Source organism: Clupea harengus, chromosome 19 (genome assembly GCF_900700415.2).
Source record: "Clupea harengus chromosome 19, Ch_v2.0.2, whole genome shotgun sequence".
Lineage (NCBI taxonomy): Eukaryota > Metazoa > Chordata > Actinopteri > Clupeiformes > Clupeidae > Clupea > Clupea harengus.
The window spans coordinates 17,334,281-17,351,853 of record NC_045170.1 but is presented as its reverse complement, the minus strand read 5'-3'; the positions used below and the strand labels follow the sequence as shown (position 1 = coordinate 17,351,853).

Below are 17,573 nucleotides of genomic sequence, written 5' to 3'. Positions count from 1 at the left end.
AGGGAGTCCCTGAGCTGCCTCTCCATCAGCTCAAGTTGAAATTTAAAAAAAGAAAATCACAGTTTATGGGGCCCATCAGCATATCCTCTGGCTAGAATACTCAACGAGTCATTCTGCATTAGATGCAATGCATACATGCTGAAGAGATGTGTGATGTTTAAAATAGCCGGCACTAATAAATTGCACGGATAGTTTGTGGTGACTTTAAATTGCAACACAACCTGTTGCCCTTTTAGTTGTGGCCAATCAACTTTCAACTAACACAACGTTACAGTATTCCATACACTCTGAAGGGCAACTTGAAGGGTTATTGGCATCTGTACGTCCGTGCGATTGATCAATACATTGACCTATGCTCTCATTATACAGGAGAGGTTATTTTCTACAAAAGCCCTGATTGGATGGACCTGCTTGATATAAGTGACGATTTCTAATGTCAGAATTGCTGTGCGAATCAGCATTACTGGTAACAGCACTTTGTACACAAGCGTAACAGTATGTGAGTTAAGATTAACATAAAGCACGACTAAACAAATAAATATTACGCCTGGAGTCTTAGTTAGGATGTTAAATATGTCAATATATGTTATACAGTTTAAGCTTACATGAAATATCATTTCATTCATAGCACTCTCTTCTACTTCCGGAGCAAACATTCTACCCTACTGCCAGCATAAAACATTGTGGATCTTTCCTTGAACAGTTAATATCAAAGAATACAAGATACAGTGTAGTGGTGTGTGTGTGTCTATAAAATATATATATATATATATATATATCTCTTTCTTTTTTTATAATATTTGATTAAAAGTTGAGGTGTATGGACCATTGTTGCCACTGTCACCTACACCAGCCTAGTGTTACAAAGTCAACACCAGAACAGGTATTATTTATTTATAGCTTGTGCTATGACATTGTTATTAAACTAGGGTTCATAAATGTGTTCATAATTACCAAAAAGTTAAGACTGCAAGCGTGAATCAGACTATTCCCCCACACCATGTCACTAGTGTCCTGTACAAACTTAATTTTTTTCTGTGGGAAACCCTGAACACACAAACAGATATACGAAAACACACACACACATCATCTTTGTTGCAAGCAGAAACATTTTCTTTCGCTCACAAAAACTCATTCACATGCATACAGCCACTCACTCAATCTCTCTTTCTCTCTCGCACACAATCATCATTCCAACACACCGACAAATTTTTTCTCACTTACGAAAACTCATTCACATGCATACTTCCACTCATTCAATTACACGCACAAACACACACTGACACACACACACAGAGAGAGTCAACACACGACAGTGGAAACCAACCAAGTCATCAGGCCTTTCCACACTAGCTATATAGCTGAAGAAACTAAGGGCTTGGGATGTGGGAGTTACACATGTCTGAGGGTGCTATTTAAGAAAACATGGAGGCACCAGACTGCCTGCTGCGCCGAGAGACGCAAACTTTTACGGCAACCTCTCTCTGTTTTCACAATGTTTTGGGGAAGATCACAATAACACAAAAAAAATGATATTCCCGAAGGTTTACCACTGATCCTGCAGGATCAATGAACCAAACACAATTCCAGGGGAAACTGCAACTCTCTGCTAGCCCACGTGCGGAGGGAGAGCGGTTTAGTCTGATAATAGGCCACCGAGATGGCTTTGCCGGAGTCTCTGCTTTCAAATCACGATTGCGATTTTGTGGGTAACAAAAAAAAATAACCCACACAGAACACATCCTTACTGAGCCGACCACATTAGCACAAGGATGACTTATCCCCACCAATCCCAATGAGGCAAGACAAATAAAAATGTGCTGAAGGGATAACGAGAGTTCAGAAATCTAAGAAGTGTGAGGGAGAAAAATAATGGAGATGAAGGAAAGGTAAAGGGGGGGGGGGGGGGAGTGCTGTTTTGGGGAGTGCTGAAATGCAATGAGCTTTTCTGCCGTCAATGTCGTTGTCGTGGCAATAATGGTCCTGTGACAGACGGTGAGTCACCCACCTGCGTTTTCCCCAGGAGGGTGTAGGCCAGCTGGACTTTGGTGTAGTGCGAGATGTCAAAGTGCTTGCAGGTCTTAGACAAGGCCACATCCAGCTGCTCCTGTGGAGGGGATTAGAGGTGTCAGAGGAGGAAGGGAAGTTCAGGGGTGGGGAGGGGAGGGTTCACGGACGGATTTATAAATGACTAATTAGCCGCCATCGTCACACGTCAGGTCTGGCTAGCTACATGGCTTAGCAACTCTCGACTGCAGGGCAGAGATGGCCTGCTGCTGTCAAGGTTAAAGCGTGCAACAGCTTTAATGGTTCCTGCCTTCCGCTATTTTTTTCTAGAACTTACGTCAAGACTTTGAACCAGTCTCCTATATCTTCGCATGAAATTAGAATGTTTGTATTATCTTACTGTATCTTAACCCAAATTGTCATTACTAAATATTGTTCAGATCTACTGATGATAGTATGTATAGAGGTCTAGAACTTATCATTTTATTTTTCTTTCACAATTTTAAATAAGCACTGTTGTCAGGCTATGGCTTTTCTGATAATCACATAATGGGTCTTCACAGGTAGAAAAGACCTGGTGTGAGGTAGAGATGGACAGAGAGAGAGAGAGAGAGAGAGAGAGAGAGAGAGAGAGAGAGAGAGAGAGAGAGAGAGATGTAGAGACAGAGAGATGTAGAGAGACAGAGGAGAAAGGTGATAAATAAACATGATGTGGTGAGCCAGCTCTCAAGAGGCTCCACAGGACACTGGCCAGCCCTGGCATCCCATCTGCCAGGCGCTGGGCAGAGGCCTGCATGCTACTGCTCTATCTCTGGCTGACAGAAAAACAAGCAACACAGGGGGCTCTAAGTGAAGTGTTTGGGTTCTCAGTAAGAATTCAGTCACAATTGATGACATTACTGTTACATTGTTATTAACACCCTGATTACAGTGGGTTAAAAATGGTTTGTGTAACTAATGATGATGATAGTCTAATTATGAGTTGAAAGTGTGTGTGTATGTGTGTGTGTGTGTGTGTGTGTGTGTATATGTGTGCGTGTATATGTGCGTGTGTGTGTGTGTATATATGTGTGTGTGTGTGCATATGTGTGTATATGTGTGTGTGTGTGTGTGTGTATATATGTGTGTGTGTATATGTGTGTGTGTATATGTGTGTCGGGGTATAGGCAACATACCTCTATTTGCTCCAACGTGTCCTGAAGCTTTGAATTCAACTCACTGCAGAAATAACAACAAGAGACATTGTAAGGCTCTTGCTCATGCTGAAGGCATCCACCAAGTTCCTTTTAGGAACAGAAAAATCCTGAGCAGCCAGTTTTCTTTTTAACTATGGGAGGAACACAAACACACAAACACACAAACACACACACGCAGCTTGTTTCACAAATAGCCAGGACAGCAGCTATTGTGTTTCTGTGCACAAAGCCACCCAGCTATTTGCTCCACTCCATTAAGCCCAGGGACACATAGCCGTTCTCCACCAAAGAATGGGCCCACCTGCAGCACAGGGAAAGCAACAGTTTCTCTACACAGCCTATGGCGAGAGACATCTCCATCTGAGGGCAAGTGCACAGACCTGGCACACAGCTTACACAGATTCATCATTTTGACAGGTCTCCATCTATGTGTTCAGTGATTCCAGAGCATAATGAAGCTGTGATGGTGCTGTATTAATGACCTCAGTGTTGGCCAATGACACAGTTTCTCCTTGCCCAGTGGAGTCCTCAGTCACCACATATGCCCACATTGGAAGCTGGCCATGGGTGAGGAAGGCCATGCTTTATGCAGAGCAGCTGGGTGCAGATGCTAGGATTCTCCTCATTACACACTGAGAACTGTGAGGGTTGATATGTTTTAGAGCCCCTCCCCCCTCCCGTCCGTTTGTGTTTCTTTTTTCACACTGTCCCTGTTTTTGGAGTTCTTCTTCAAAAAAAAATCCTTTTGACAAGAGAAACCAAGGCGGTCGCCCTGCCCTCGCCTGAGGAACACACAGAATGCATCAAATCTCCATTATGAGACACCCATGACACTTAGCAGAGAAAAATAGAGAGAGAGATAAAATGAAAGCAAGAGACAGAAAAAGAGAGAGAGAGAGAGAGAGAGAGAGAACGGTAGATAAGGAAAGAAATAAAGAGAGAGACAGAAGAAGAGAGGGAGGGAGTGAGAGAGAGGGGGGCTTGAAGCAAACCCTGGGTGCCTTATTTCAATTACCAGTGTTAATGTGATTGGTCTGAGCACCAGGGAACAGCATGTAAAAATGTAGATAGCAGCCAGGTGCGGGAGACGAGGAGACGAGTACCAAGCCACTGTTTCACAACTGAGGAAGGGAGTATGACCTTTCTGTGAATAAGACCACTGCTCCAAAACGAAGAAAGGAATATATATATAACAAATATAGCAAAGAAATATCACATACACATGTAGAGCTGCCAAAGGGTAGCAAGGTATCAGCAGACCACAGTGTGGGTCCTACAGCTCAGCGGAAGGAGGCCAGCGCAGTGTAGTGGAGTCTTTTGGGGAACGGAACAGGAGGACCTGCCTCAACCCTGGAGCGTCACAAAAGCCAAAACAGCATGCACGCGTCACAAACGCTTGCACAGGATTTCCAACGATGCCGAGCAAAGTGCCTGCTGCATTCCTGCATTCCCACGGCGCACGCCTCTGTTGCGCCTGCTCGGGTCTCCCCCACACGTGCTCTAGGAAGCGTCGTGTAATCACGTTTTAATGAGTTTCCACAATAGGCGCTCCTCGCCACACAACCCCCCCCCCCCCCCTCCCCAAGAGGGCCACAGAGGAGATGGAAAACTAATCATAACCGAAACACAACACTGTCATTTCCACGGCGCTTCCGGAAAGGACGAGGAGGACAGGGATAGGGAGAGGGAGCGACCAGTGGAAGTCTGCAGTTTTCGTTTGCAGGCACCTCAGCGACAAACCCAACACCCAACAGACAATAATAAACTTCCTACCCCTCCTCCCTTTCAATCCGCCTCTACAGAGAGCTCTACAGAGCTGATCTCAAATGGCATTGCTGTTGCAGATCATTATATTTAAATAATAGCTTGCAATGGCATAAACAACTATGTGTGACCTTTGGGGAGATTCTCCATTTCAGTGGGACAATATTAGGACTTTGAAGCAAAATGGATCAGGGACAGGGATTGTTGAAACCTCACCCCCCCCCAAACCTCATCCTCAGCACCGAAATCAACTAAATGAAAGAATATGTGTGTTTCCTGAGGGGCTAAACTATCCTAAAGTGCAACCAAACTTTGGAATAGTCGACTGCCATTGTTTATTATTTAAGCGGAGTTGCTCTATGACAGGGTTATGATGCAGGTGTGGGGCTAAATGTGTATGGCTAAGTCAGGCGGTAAATCCTTCAGTCCGGCTAGTTTTTCTCGCCAAGGTCAGAGAGTAATTAACTGCAGCCCCCACCTGAACGGATGTGTAATTGAAGGTTCCATTACTGCGAGAGATTAGCAGGAAGAGATAAACAGCTTCACTTGCGACAGGGGGATTAGACATTAACGGGGAGAGGGAAGGCAATTACACCAAAAAGGAGAAGAAACTCTTGATATGCAAAAGGAGGCTTATCTGTGTGTCCAAAAGCTCACGTGGAAAGGCACAGGTGCTATGGAGAAGACCAGTTTTCCTACAGGGGAAGGCGGAAGGGATAGCACTGGCTTCAGTTTACAGCACTGTGCGGGTGGACCATAGGTAGGACAGGAACTGTCAAGTAATTCTTTGATCCTTCTCTGGTAATGTTTGCTCATGGTCGGCTATAGTCTTGTCTATTCTGAATAAATTCACTCCAAACCAGTACTCATAATCAAATCAAACTTTTTTTGTATACGCGCATTTCAGGAGGTAACATGCATAAAGTCCAAATGTCAACCAAATGTCAACATTTATAACCATCCCTACAAATGGAGTGATCAGTCTTGACCAAACCATAAAACACAGAGATCATTTCTCAAATATCTCGCTAGGGCTCAAATAGGTGAGAACTAAAAATTCCAAATCACCTGCATTGCACAGTTCTGTATCACATTTATTTGCAATATCATAATGAAGGTACCCTTTAGCAGAACAAGGCTATTCTGTTCCCTGCTCTTTGCTTTAGGCATGTCAACACGCTCACTAAAACAAGAGGAAATTACAACAAATTCCACCCTATTCAATTGATAATCTTAAAACAAGAGGAGAGAGGGGTCTTTAGATCACTGTAGGATCTATTCTATGCTATGTTCTACGTGTAATTATACAGACAGCATTAATTATGCTCACCAGAGTGAGCTTTTGTGCCCTTTTGTCCAAACATGAACATCGACACTGTGTTTGTGTTTACGTTGATGATATATCAATGTTTGGAGGACTCTAAGCTAAGGCACTGCCTGCTACAATATGGTATAAAAGCAAAACTAGAAGTTAATGGCAAAACAATGCAAAACTAATTCTGACAAACAAAACAGTCATGCTTGTTTGGCGGTGCTGTGTGAAACACCAGATGTTTTCGCCCGTTGAGGGCTCACGACAAGCGACAGCTCGCGTATTGTGACTGCCAACTCCGAGACGCGCCGCTGCCAGGTCCAACGCTCCACATCTGTTTACAGAGGTAGCTAAGCCTTTATTTACAGTCAAAAAGACGGGTATTGGCAGCCAAGATAAAATCGCATTGTTTTACTGTGGTTTTGGTCCAAACACGCATAGTTTGATGGAGAAAGGAACAGTCACATACTAGAATGTGGTTCTGTGTGTGTGTGTGTGTGTGTTTTTTATTCAAGCAATTGGAAAGCCACTTTCTCTATACCTAAGTATAAACATGAGGCTAATAATAAAGCCTGCTCACCGGAGGGCACAAGAACTTCACATGAGGATCAGTTGAGTCCTGTGTGCTAACCACTGTACCGACCACGGTTAGAGGACCCTGGCGCTGCAAGCAAGCAGAACCAACCAATTCATCTCTATGTCCTGCCTGGGACGAGCCTTAGTTCAGACAATGGAAAAAAAACACTGGTCCATGCTCGAAGGGAAGGGGCATATTAGAGCATCATTAGCCTTATTCAACGAGAGGATGCAATCTAAAAGCCTACTTAGCATGTATCTACCATCTCCACCCTTCCCCATTGGAGGTAGAGAAACAGAGAGGCCACGGGAGGAATGTAAAGCAGGTAGGGGAGGACTATGCCGTCTGCAAACAGCAGCTTGGCTCCCCTGAACTCAGGGCCCGGCCCAAACCCAGACGGTGCCTGGCCTCATTATGAGGGGAGACCCACCTGGGGAAACAGCAGGGCGGCTTCAAGAGGGTTATTTTAGTTCTGGAGCGGTGGAGGTGATAGGGGGAGGGGAGTGGTGGGTAAGACAGAGACAGTACTGCTGTATTTTTAGGTTTTCTGCTACATGAATCTGATCATTGAGCAGTACCTCCCCCTGAGCCATCCCCCAAGAGAGCCTCTTACCACACTCCATGGGGTCAACGCTGGCACAGAGGCCAGATACCACTGGAGGTATACATGCAGCGCGACCAGAAAGTGCGCTTCTCTACCCATCATTCAAAAATCTGGTTAAACATTAAGCAGCAGCTTTTTTGGGAGGGGGGATAATTGTTCCAGAAACAATGGGCTTGGCAGCAGAGGGGGTTTGACTGGCAGCAAAAAAAATAAAGAAAAAGCACAACTGCGCCATCCTGCCAGACGGCACTGTCAGCGTCCTCCTGTTGGCATCCACAGCAGGCTTGTTGTCTTCCTCTCGCTGAGCCTCCTTTTCTCCTTCACCTCCAACATGTCATTCCTCCTGTTGGAATGGTTCCCACTTCACCATTCTCACCTTCAACAATCTGTCTGTGCCCCCCCCCCCCCCGACTTGCAGCAGCGGTGTGACCTCCATCTCACACCACAACATGATGGAGTGAAAAGAAACATTAGTAGATTGAAAAGGCGTGTGGATCACATGTGGTTTTGAGGGTGAGTGACCACGGTCATACACTACCTCTGCTCTCTGCTCTCATCAATTCAAAAGGATAGTGTTCCTTGGTAAACTTTCAGACTCATGTAGGAGAGGGTGTTCGGCGGATGAGGGATGTGTGTTTTCTGAGGAGATTTTTTTTTCTCCTTCTCTTTTTTTCCCCTCACACAATGTGTCTGAGCTCCTCGCCTCTGAAGCAAAGCTCAAAAAACTCTTCAAATCCACGAGGCTTCCCCTGCAGACGCCAGGCGGCTTACGGGGGGACAGAGTGCTTCCCCACTTCAATGGGGGCTCAAGAGCAGAAAATCAACTTAAAGCAAAATCTTAGGAGCGCTCATCAAGATGGCACACTTAACTTCCCTACCCCACCCCCCAAAATACTTTCTGGATGCAAAGTTTTACCCTTCCCAGAATGGAAAGGATTTAAATGAGTTGAAGCAGAGAATGGCCAGGACTCCATTGGCTGTGTGTGTGTGTGTGTGTGTGTGTGTGTGTGTGTGTGTGTGTGTGTGTGTGTGTGTGTGTGTGTGTGTGTGTGTGTGTGTGTGTGTGTAGGGGGATATCTCCCTACACAGACAGGGCTCACTGCTGGCTGACGAGCCGTGAGAATCCCAGTGCACAGGACCCGATCCTGGCCAGAGAACACTGGCTGGCATGACACACAGACAGAGATAGGAGGAGAGACACTGGCTGACATGACACACAGACAGAGATGGGAGGAGAGACACTGGCTGGCATGACACACAGACAAAGATGGGAGGAGAGAGTGAGGGGGACGGAAATTGGGAAGAGACGAAAGACGGCAAAACAGTCACATGTCTTTCAGACATCTCCTAGATCTCCTCTCTTTCCTTCCAATTCAATTCAATTCAATTCAATTCAATGTTATTTATATAGCAACAACCATACAATTGTCTTAAGGCGCTTGAATGTACAGTCAAAAACTGTTGTGAATCTGTCTTGATAAACCATTTTGAATAGACTTTTTTATTCTGTTTCACACGTTCTGTGCTGATGTATTTGAACTGCTTACATAACACTGTGCATTCGTTTGGATCAGATTTATTGAACCGTGACCCCACATAACAATCCCACTTAAAAAAATAAACTCAAGTTGTTTAACTTGTAACGTTCTGCACACACATAGACTTGGCGCCTTGAAAAGACCTCAAGAGCAGCTGAATCAGGTAGATAGAAGCTGTGTGCAAATCACACGAGTCTGGTGGTGAGGTGACCCTTACGTTAAGGGTAACACCTCAATGAAGTGGTAAGGGGGTAAAAAGACCACAGGCAGTGTAGGGGGGTTGTGGGGATTGGGACAGTATGTTTAATGGTAGATGAAGTGCAAAGACAATCAGGGGTTAAGTAGATTAAATACGAAACAATAACACACTGCTTCCCTACCAACAGGATTGATGATGGTAATGTACTAATGAGGTACAGGCCATAGTGCTGTTGGCTTGATTTACTTCCATAACATTCTACATGGAGGAGTGAAAAGATGTCCCACAGTCATCCTAAGCAATTCTATTCTAAACTGATTTCGTTGCTAGGGTTTTTTTTGACGTGTTTGTTTATATTTAAAAGGTGTAATCCTTGATGCTGGTGAAACACTTGATATTTTAACTGGGTACTCCTCCCTTCAGTGCTATTGAAGCAACGTTGGCGCACAAGCACTCGTTGTTTTTGATTGGCTGGAATAGTGGAATAAATGTTCGGTGTTAGCCACTTTGTTTTTATCCCACTTACAGAACCAGGACAATGCACAAACAGTTTCCTGAGTGCACTCACTGAATGGAAAACTAGAGGAATGTGAGGAAAATTACCTAGTGTATTACAATCAAGTACTACATCTTAAGGGTCTGGAAAGTGCACACAAATGCCATGAAAGGCCTCAGACTAGATAACAAGAAGCAAAGTTTGGGGAATACTGGGGAATTCTGTTTTGTTCTTGCTTACAAAACTAGATCATCAGGATACTCAAGGTCTACAAGCACTTTGTTTTTTTCACAAGACAAAGTGCACCTCACTCTCCTCTCTTTCGGGGCTTCAGAATGTGTCCCAGTGAAAGCATGCAGCAGACTGTTGTTTGTGCCCATTTCAAGGCCCTTTAGAAAAGATCCACTTTAAACTAAAATATGGTGCTTCAATCAAGAGCTCTTTCTCAGCAACAATAACCTTCTGGAAACATCTGAGAGGCAAAACCAGATTCAGCGGCCTGACTCACCGCACACAAACAAATAATAGACGCATTCATAAAGAGCAACCCTCTCAAAGTGCTTCAGACTAGTAGACCAGGCCAATTATCAATGTTGTACTGGGGCCAATAACAGAGGGAAATGATTATTTATTTATGTATCATTTTTTTACAGGAGAGAGACATTTTAATCCCTCAAAAGCCCATTCATCCATTCTGTCAGTGCCAAGTCCAATTTTGGATTAGACAGTCAAGACCAGCGGCTGCTACCGACACTGTGGATTTCATGTCGGGCATCTCTCGCATACCTGATGCAGCTGTAGTGTTTGAACGTGCTGGCCGCCTTTTGACATTCCAGACACAACTGGATAGCACCTGGATAATCTTCCTCCTACAAACACCATGAAAGAAATATAGAGAGAGAGAGGTGGGAGAGAGAGAGAAAGAGAGAAAGAACAAGGGAGGACAGACAAGGAAAGAGACAGAGAAACATATGAAGCAAACGAGAAGTGTCAGAACTACTGAGACCTAACATAGGACTTGAAAGCTGAACCTAATGCTTACCAGTGGTGGGGTTTGTATAAAAAAGAAACCATCCAGTTTGTTTAAAACCTACATCTTACTACCTTACAAGGATGACAGACACGGCATGGCTTACAGAGCCTTCCCAAAAGCCTTTGAAATTGGACGTGCCTCCAGCAAGACTGAGGCAAGCTGCCTTTTAACATTGTGGTTAGACATGCAGTTTCTTCAGAAGCGGTTTTGGCTGCAACAGAGGGAACATTTCCTCAAGTGCCGTTTGACCTATTATGCTGCCTTTCGCTGTCTGATCCACTATTACGGACATGGAGTGGTCGGGGCCGGGAGACTCACCTCTAGCATCTCACTGAGCCTCACGTCCGTCCGTTGCTGCGAGAAAGAAGAAGAAACACAAAGCAGACCGTTAGCGGACTCACGTCCAGGTCAACAGAGAGAAACGAGAGCTTGAATCATCACACAAAGCAATTCAGGGTATGCATCTATCGATACGTTTCCTTAAATTATATTTATTTTTCCAGTTAGCACTAGTGCCCAGTTCTACATGTTGAGCTGAGTGGAGCCATGTCAAGGATCCTACCAGGGTCTTTATGGTCCTCAGTGACTTGAGTAAGCCTGTCAGCAGCGTCCTCCTCCTCTGATTGGCCAGGAGCCCCAGACTGGCCTCAGTGAAGCCCTCTTTAGAAAAGCTTAGCTGCCTAAAAAAAACAAGGCAATCCATTTGAATTACTTGAGGCATGACAGCAATAAACGGAAAATATTTTATTAGTTCTGATGATCCTACAGAACTGAATTTGTAGACCTTCTCATGTATTACTGAGTACTCCAGTAAATGCAGATTAAGTCTATCCACTTGTTCCTCCACCAAGGACACTGTTACCTACCATCACCTCCCAGCATGAAAGGATGCAAGCACGGCAGGCTTTGAGTGTTCTGTGAAATTTTAACTATGACATTGGTACAGATTGGCTCATTGCTTATTTATTTTGACCAGTTTATTCGCAGACGCGTTTCGGCCAAGTGCGTCAGTGCATTTTTTTCTACTTTTAAGTTAACAGTCTTTTTCACTCGCACCCAAAATCGCCTTTATTTTGGAAGTAGGGCGCGCCTATCCTTACAAATTGGTACAGATTGGCCCATGTCTCCTCCCTAGAGCTCTAGGCTGTCCTAGAGACCAGCGCGCCGCCACCCGAACACTCACTCACCTCCTGGCATTGGTGCAGATGACTGCGGCCAGCTGCAGGTTGGTCTGCAGTGACGTCACTCTCTCCAGCTCCTGACATGTGAAAAACAAAAACACACAAACACACGCATTGGACACGGCCGTGCGACCACATTCTCACGCGTTCTTTCTGGTCGAATCCCTTTACAGCGAATAATGGAACGTTATGAGGTAAGGAGCGAAGCACCTTCAGAGTGAAGCATTCTGTGTTTCAGAAAAAGCTTTTATCCAAGGCAGCGCTGCTGTTCTAATTTTCGGGTGTTATTCTGTGAGAGTGGGGTTACCGTCGCCATTAACGAGTTCAGTGAGGGTACATCTTGTTACAGGGCTCTGTTCCTCTGCGACCCATGCCAAACCCACCACCCATTTTCTTTTGCCGACAATTCAAACTGCAAAATGATATGCTAGTGGTTTTGTTACTTTCCTTTTGTTTGCTTCCTTAAACTTTCTAAAAGAGAGAGGTAGGGGAGGGGAGGGAAGAGTGGGCCATGCTTTAAGCAAAAAGGCAGCTTTTTAAGTTTGGACAGGCAGCTCTGCACCTCACAGAGATAAAACATGCCCCGAACGCAGAGCAAGCCGCTGAGCTAATCGCCCAAATGACAATTTCTCCACCACCCACCCTCCCTTCCATTTTTCTCTCTTTCTGCCTGTCTCTTTCTTTCTTTCTCACGCTCTTGAAGAGCCAGCTGTCACAGCCCGAGGTTTGAAAGCATGCTGTGTGACCTCGTCATAGGACACACAGCCATTAAACCACGAGGAAAAAGAAAGTGCTCAAAGAGGAAAAACGGGACAGTGCTGCGATAAAATCATTATTTGTAGAGCGAATATGAGGTGGAGAAAATCAATGCCACGCTGAACCGCCGGCAATGTGGCAACAAAAGGTCCTTTCTTCCCCTGATGTCACAAGGAAGACCTTTCAGATGTCAGACCTTTAGTAGTCACTGTCTTGTTGGGGTTAGGGTAACACAACAAGACTCCACCATCTACTACAAGTGAATCTTCTTACAGTCCATTTTGAAAAGGCCATTAACGACATGTTCAAACTGCAAACGAACGAACAAACCACCAAGGAGGCTGCTGGCACGTTTTCTTAATAGGATTTCTCAAGCACAGGCCAGGAAAATGAGAGCAGGACATATTTCAGCTGAAAAATAGCCGAGCATTAAAACCGTGCTTAAATCACTGCGAGGAGAACCGAGGTTAACAGGAGGGCGCGGGCAAACTGCGTTGGCTGTTTGACACGGCTTACTCTCTCAAAACCCTGTCGTTTTTTAAAAGCATCGCCGAACAAACAGCGCACACCCCGAATCTCCCTCAAGTACCCTTGGAAGTGCCCTTTTTGTGACCCTTTAGTGAGTCATTGAGGGCACTCAGTAGGGAGTGAGAAGCGTAGGATGTGGATTAGGACCTAGTCAAGCACAGTGAATCACGGTCTCCCAGAGCCACCGAATTTAGGCAGTCCAGTCCACATGGCAAAAAAAGAAGAAAATAGGAAGAAGAAAGAAAGGAGGATGGCCACGCCATGGAGCTGTTGATTACTTCCATGGAGTATTTATGGCTCTCTATAAGCCGTGGGCCTGTGGCTCAACATCCCACTCACTCAGAGCAGCTGGCGGTCAGGGAAGCAATAGCGTAAACAGTGTCAGGATGGCAAAAGGGCACCCTACCCTGAACCTGACAATCACCCCAAGATGACATTTAACTATAATTCAGTAGTATTCCCTTACTTTAACATTCTACCAACATGTCTTTTTTTGACGCAAGTATCCAAAAGCCTATTTCCTATTTTCATTTGGGCTTCTTTTGTTGGACAGATTTAGGGAAGCCTGAAGGGTTATTTCGAACCCCACAAACTAATACCTCTTCCAGATGCAACGCTGTGTGCATGGATCTTATTCAAAACATTTCCAGCAAACTCTCCAAACTCTTCTGCTGCATATCTCTTGTCTCCCCGAGGAGTCACAGGTCAAATGTCAAGGTCATGCTCTCTGGTACAGTCACTTGGGACTTTCACAAGACGCTTTCTGTTCAAGCTCTTCACTGTTATCCTCCTGACAGTGGTGCATTGCCTATGCATTGAAAGCCAGCAGGTGTTCAACAAAGGGGTGCTTTGGGATTTCAAAATGGAAGGGAAAATATAAAAAGCAAACACTCCAGAACAGTCTGTGCTCTTAACCAATATGGCTCTCTCTAAGACAGGAGAGCATTTGTGTGTGTGTACGTGTGTACGGATTTGAAAAACAGTGCAATTTCCAAACCAATTTCAACAGGGCCACTATCCAATGACCAAGAGTACAAAGGAGGTGCAATGAGAGTCTGGTTTAATAGACAAACGTTCAGCACAGGAGCACCTGTGGCCAGTGATAAATAAATAAACTGTGGGCCGAGACCATTTCATTTCTCTTCATTGTGTTACCCGACAGGGTATCTGGCCGTGATTCATTAGGACTTGCACTCCAGTGGGCCATCTCCTCTACCTGACAGACCTTCCATACCAGGCTAGTTTGGCCACCTAATTAAACGTCCTCTGTTTTAGCTCAAAGCCGATAAGTATCTGGAAACCACGAGGGATGGAGAGAGGCCACCTTCAAGATGGTCCTCAGCAACCACTGTTTTCTGTGGATCCAGCTCCTCCCTTTCCATTCCACCGCTCCAATTATTAAAGATTGGTTGCATGATGCAGAGGCCACCATGTTATAATACGGTGGGGAAAACGTTGCTTGAGGAGCTAGAATCAATTCAGTCTAATGATCGTGTGAGTGTCTGGGGCAGAACAAATGGGAATTGCAAACTTGGATTTTGAACTCTTAATCCTGAGTGAGGGTCCTGGCATAATTACTGTTATTGCCTTTCCTCAAGGCTGAGATTGCTTTTCGACAGGTGAGAGATGGAGACCAGCTCTGGGGTTGAGTTTAAGCCTTGCCTTAAAAGACACGGTGAAATCTTTCAGGGGCAAAACTCTAGCTTTTGGTCTTTCTTTTCCTCACAGGTCAATACTAGTCAATGTTATCAGAGGAAGAGAAGAACATCTGAAAGATATACGTATATACATAGAGAGAGAGAGAGAGAGTGAGAGAGAGAGAGAGTGTGTCATCAGAGCAGGACAGTTTTTTAAAGTGATTTTACACACGGAGACACCTAATCTAAGCATAGCCCTCCATGTATCTAGTCAATTAATCGTTCAACTACATGCTGCACTCCGCACTGGTTGCTAATTTGTAGACTGACGCAAGCGCCAGACCTTCACAGGCTTGAGAGGTACCTCGGAAAGGCTAATCAAGCCCCTCTATGATTCCAGAGTCCCCTATGCCAAGAGGCTCGGCGTACCGCCTGAAAGCGGTGAATCCCACCATAGCCGTGATCAAAGCTTACCACACAACAGGCCCCTAAGTTGTGTGTGCGCCAGAGACGGGGGGAAGAAGACATTCTCAAAGTGATCCTATTAGGGATCTGAGGGAAGGTAGCCGCAGGCCAAAGAGACGAGACATCCCACTTCCTTTCTTCTCCCTTCCCTTTGATGATCCCAGGAAAAAGGACTGAAGAAATATGAAGGAAGCGATCACTCGAGATTAAAAAAAAAAAAAAAAAAAAAATGACGTCAAAATTATAGGTAGGGAAGCTATTCCTGACATACCCATCAGACATGGTGTCAGCCATGAATGCAAACAGGTGATTCATACCGTTTGTTAAGGTGTGCTATAAAAAGCCATCGTTGGCAGGGGTGCACGGGGGGGGGGGGCTAGGGAAACACATACTGCCATGGAGACAAAAGGATGCGTGAAAGGGCTGGAGGATTAGCAGCAGCACAACACATAAAATCACCTCGGTGCATTTCTAGATATGAGTCAGACAGAGAGACGGAGAGGCATGGGAGAGATGTGTAGGCTTATTTTAGAGTGTGACTGACCCTGACGCAAATGCTCTCGTGCAGACGAACAGCTGCTCCAGCTGGTGTGGGCAATTATTGAGACGATTTTTTGAATGCAGAAACACTTTGAGTCACCCATTCAGATCTTGAAGGTGAACATGTGCGGGATTGTGTGTGTTCCTGCATGTTGGGTGTGAGTGTTTGAGTGTATGTGTGTGTGTGAGAGAGACTGTGTGAGTGTATGGGTGTGTGACAGACTGTGTGTTTGTATGTGTGTGTGACAAGAGTGAGTTACTGACTGTCTGACAGAGTCAGAGCTTGTGTGTCTGTGTGTGTCTGTGTGTGTCTGTGTGTGTCTGTGTGTGTCTGTGTGTGTCTGTGAGTGTCTGTGAGTGTCTGTGTGTGTCTGTGTGTGTCTGTGTGTGTCTGTGTGTGTCTGTGTGTGTCTGTGTGTGTCTGTGTGTACGTGTGTGTGTGTACGTGTGTGTGTGTGTGTGTGTACGTGTGTGTGTGTGTGTGTACGTGTGTGTGTGTGTACGTGTGTGTGTGTGTACGTGTGTGTGTGTACGTGTGTGTGTGTGTACGTGTGTGTGTGTGTACGTGTGTGTGTGTGTGTGGAAGAGACAGACAGAGAGAGAAAGTGAGATGACAGGGTCATAACGATCACTTACCTTAACATAGGAGGGCTGCTTCTCCAGGATGAGATCAGCGACCTTTTTGGACACCTATAGAGAAATGACAAAAGGGGTCAAAGTTCATTTCAGGAACATAAGACATATTGTCAACACTCTATGCACGGCTGGAAATCCTGGCATTTCCACTGTCCTGGAAAGAGAATTGTTAGAGTCCTTATCCAGCATCCTCCAGGCACTCAAATCTGATCATCCACCATAACGTCCTACACCAGTGCTGAAAGGGTTTGGAAAGCAAATTCCAATTCTCTAAACAGCTGAATGTTAAGTGTCCGTTCAAGCACCTGAAAACAAATCTCAACAATTTGTCTGTGAAAAAAATAAAAAAATCACATTGGATTCTACGTCAAGGTCAGAGAGAAATACTGATTGTGAGATAGAAAAAACAGCTTGAAATGACGTGGATATTTTCAGCGAGAGCCACACATGGGCAAAACACACATAGATGCATCCTTGGGGGGGGACTAACAAAACATGACTTTCAGGATGAGACCACTGATGGACAGTGTGAGTCACACACAAACACACAACTGAGTGAATCCTAAAGAGTAAACGCGTAAACAAGGCTACTTATGGGGCCCCTGAATGCCACTTCAGCTTCCAGTAGAGATGAATACCTAAATCGGGGGAAAATGAGCGCGTCACATCAAACAACACCATGCCGTAGGTGTTATGAACAGCGTGAAATGTTGCACGGGGGGGTGATGGAAAGCAAGCCTGATGCCATGAATAAGGTCACCGAAGAGAAGAAAAAGGGAAAAAAGTGAATTATAAACAGAAGGTGTGAGACTTGGGTTTGTGAGGTTTGAGCTGTGTGCTATGAAACAGAGAGCACGGCATGCCCATGCCCATCACCATGGCTGCAGCTCTTTCTCCCTCTCTCTCTCACTCACTCATTGTCTTTCTCCCTCTCTTTTACTCTCTTTCCCACTCATTCTCTTTCACTCTCTCTTTTGCTCATTCTCTCTCTTTCACTCTCTTTCTCTCTTTCACTCTCTTCTCTCACTCTCTCTCTCCTCTCTTTCTCTCTCACAGGACAGACTAATGGCAAGGGATGGGATGGGATGGGACGGGATGCACTGA

At 45.2% G+C, this 17,573-nt stretch overlaps 1 protein-coding gene across 1 annotated transcript in view; it reads right to left on the bottom strand.

Moving 5' to 3' along the window:
- vps50 (VPS50 EARP/GARPII complex subunit) overlaps positions 1–17,573 on the bottom strand; it is a 122,111-nt gene that overhangs the window by 87,953 nt on the left and 16,585 nt on the right. Inside the window, 7 exon segments of the mRNA XM_012829581.3 lie at positions 2,009–2,107; positions 3,183–3,225; positions 10,480–10,562; positions 11,045–11,080; positions 11,289–11,406; positions 11,914–11,984; positions 16,470–16,523. Coding sequence (XP_012685035.2) covers positions 2,009–2,107; positions 3,183–3,225; positions 10,480–10,562; positions 11,045–11,080; positions 11,289–11,406; positions 11,914–11,984; positions 16,470–16,523 — 504 coding nt within the window.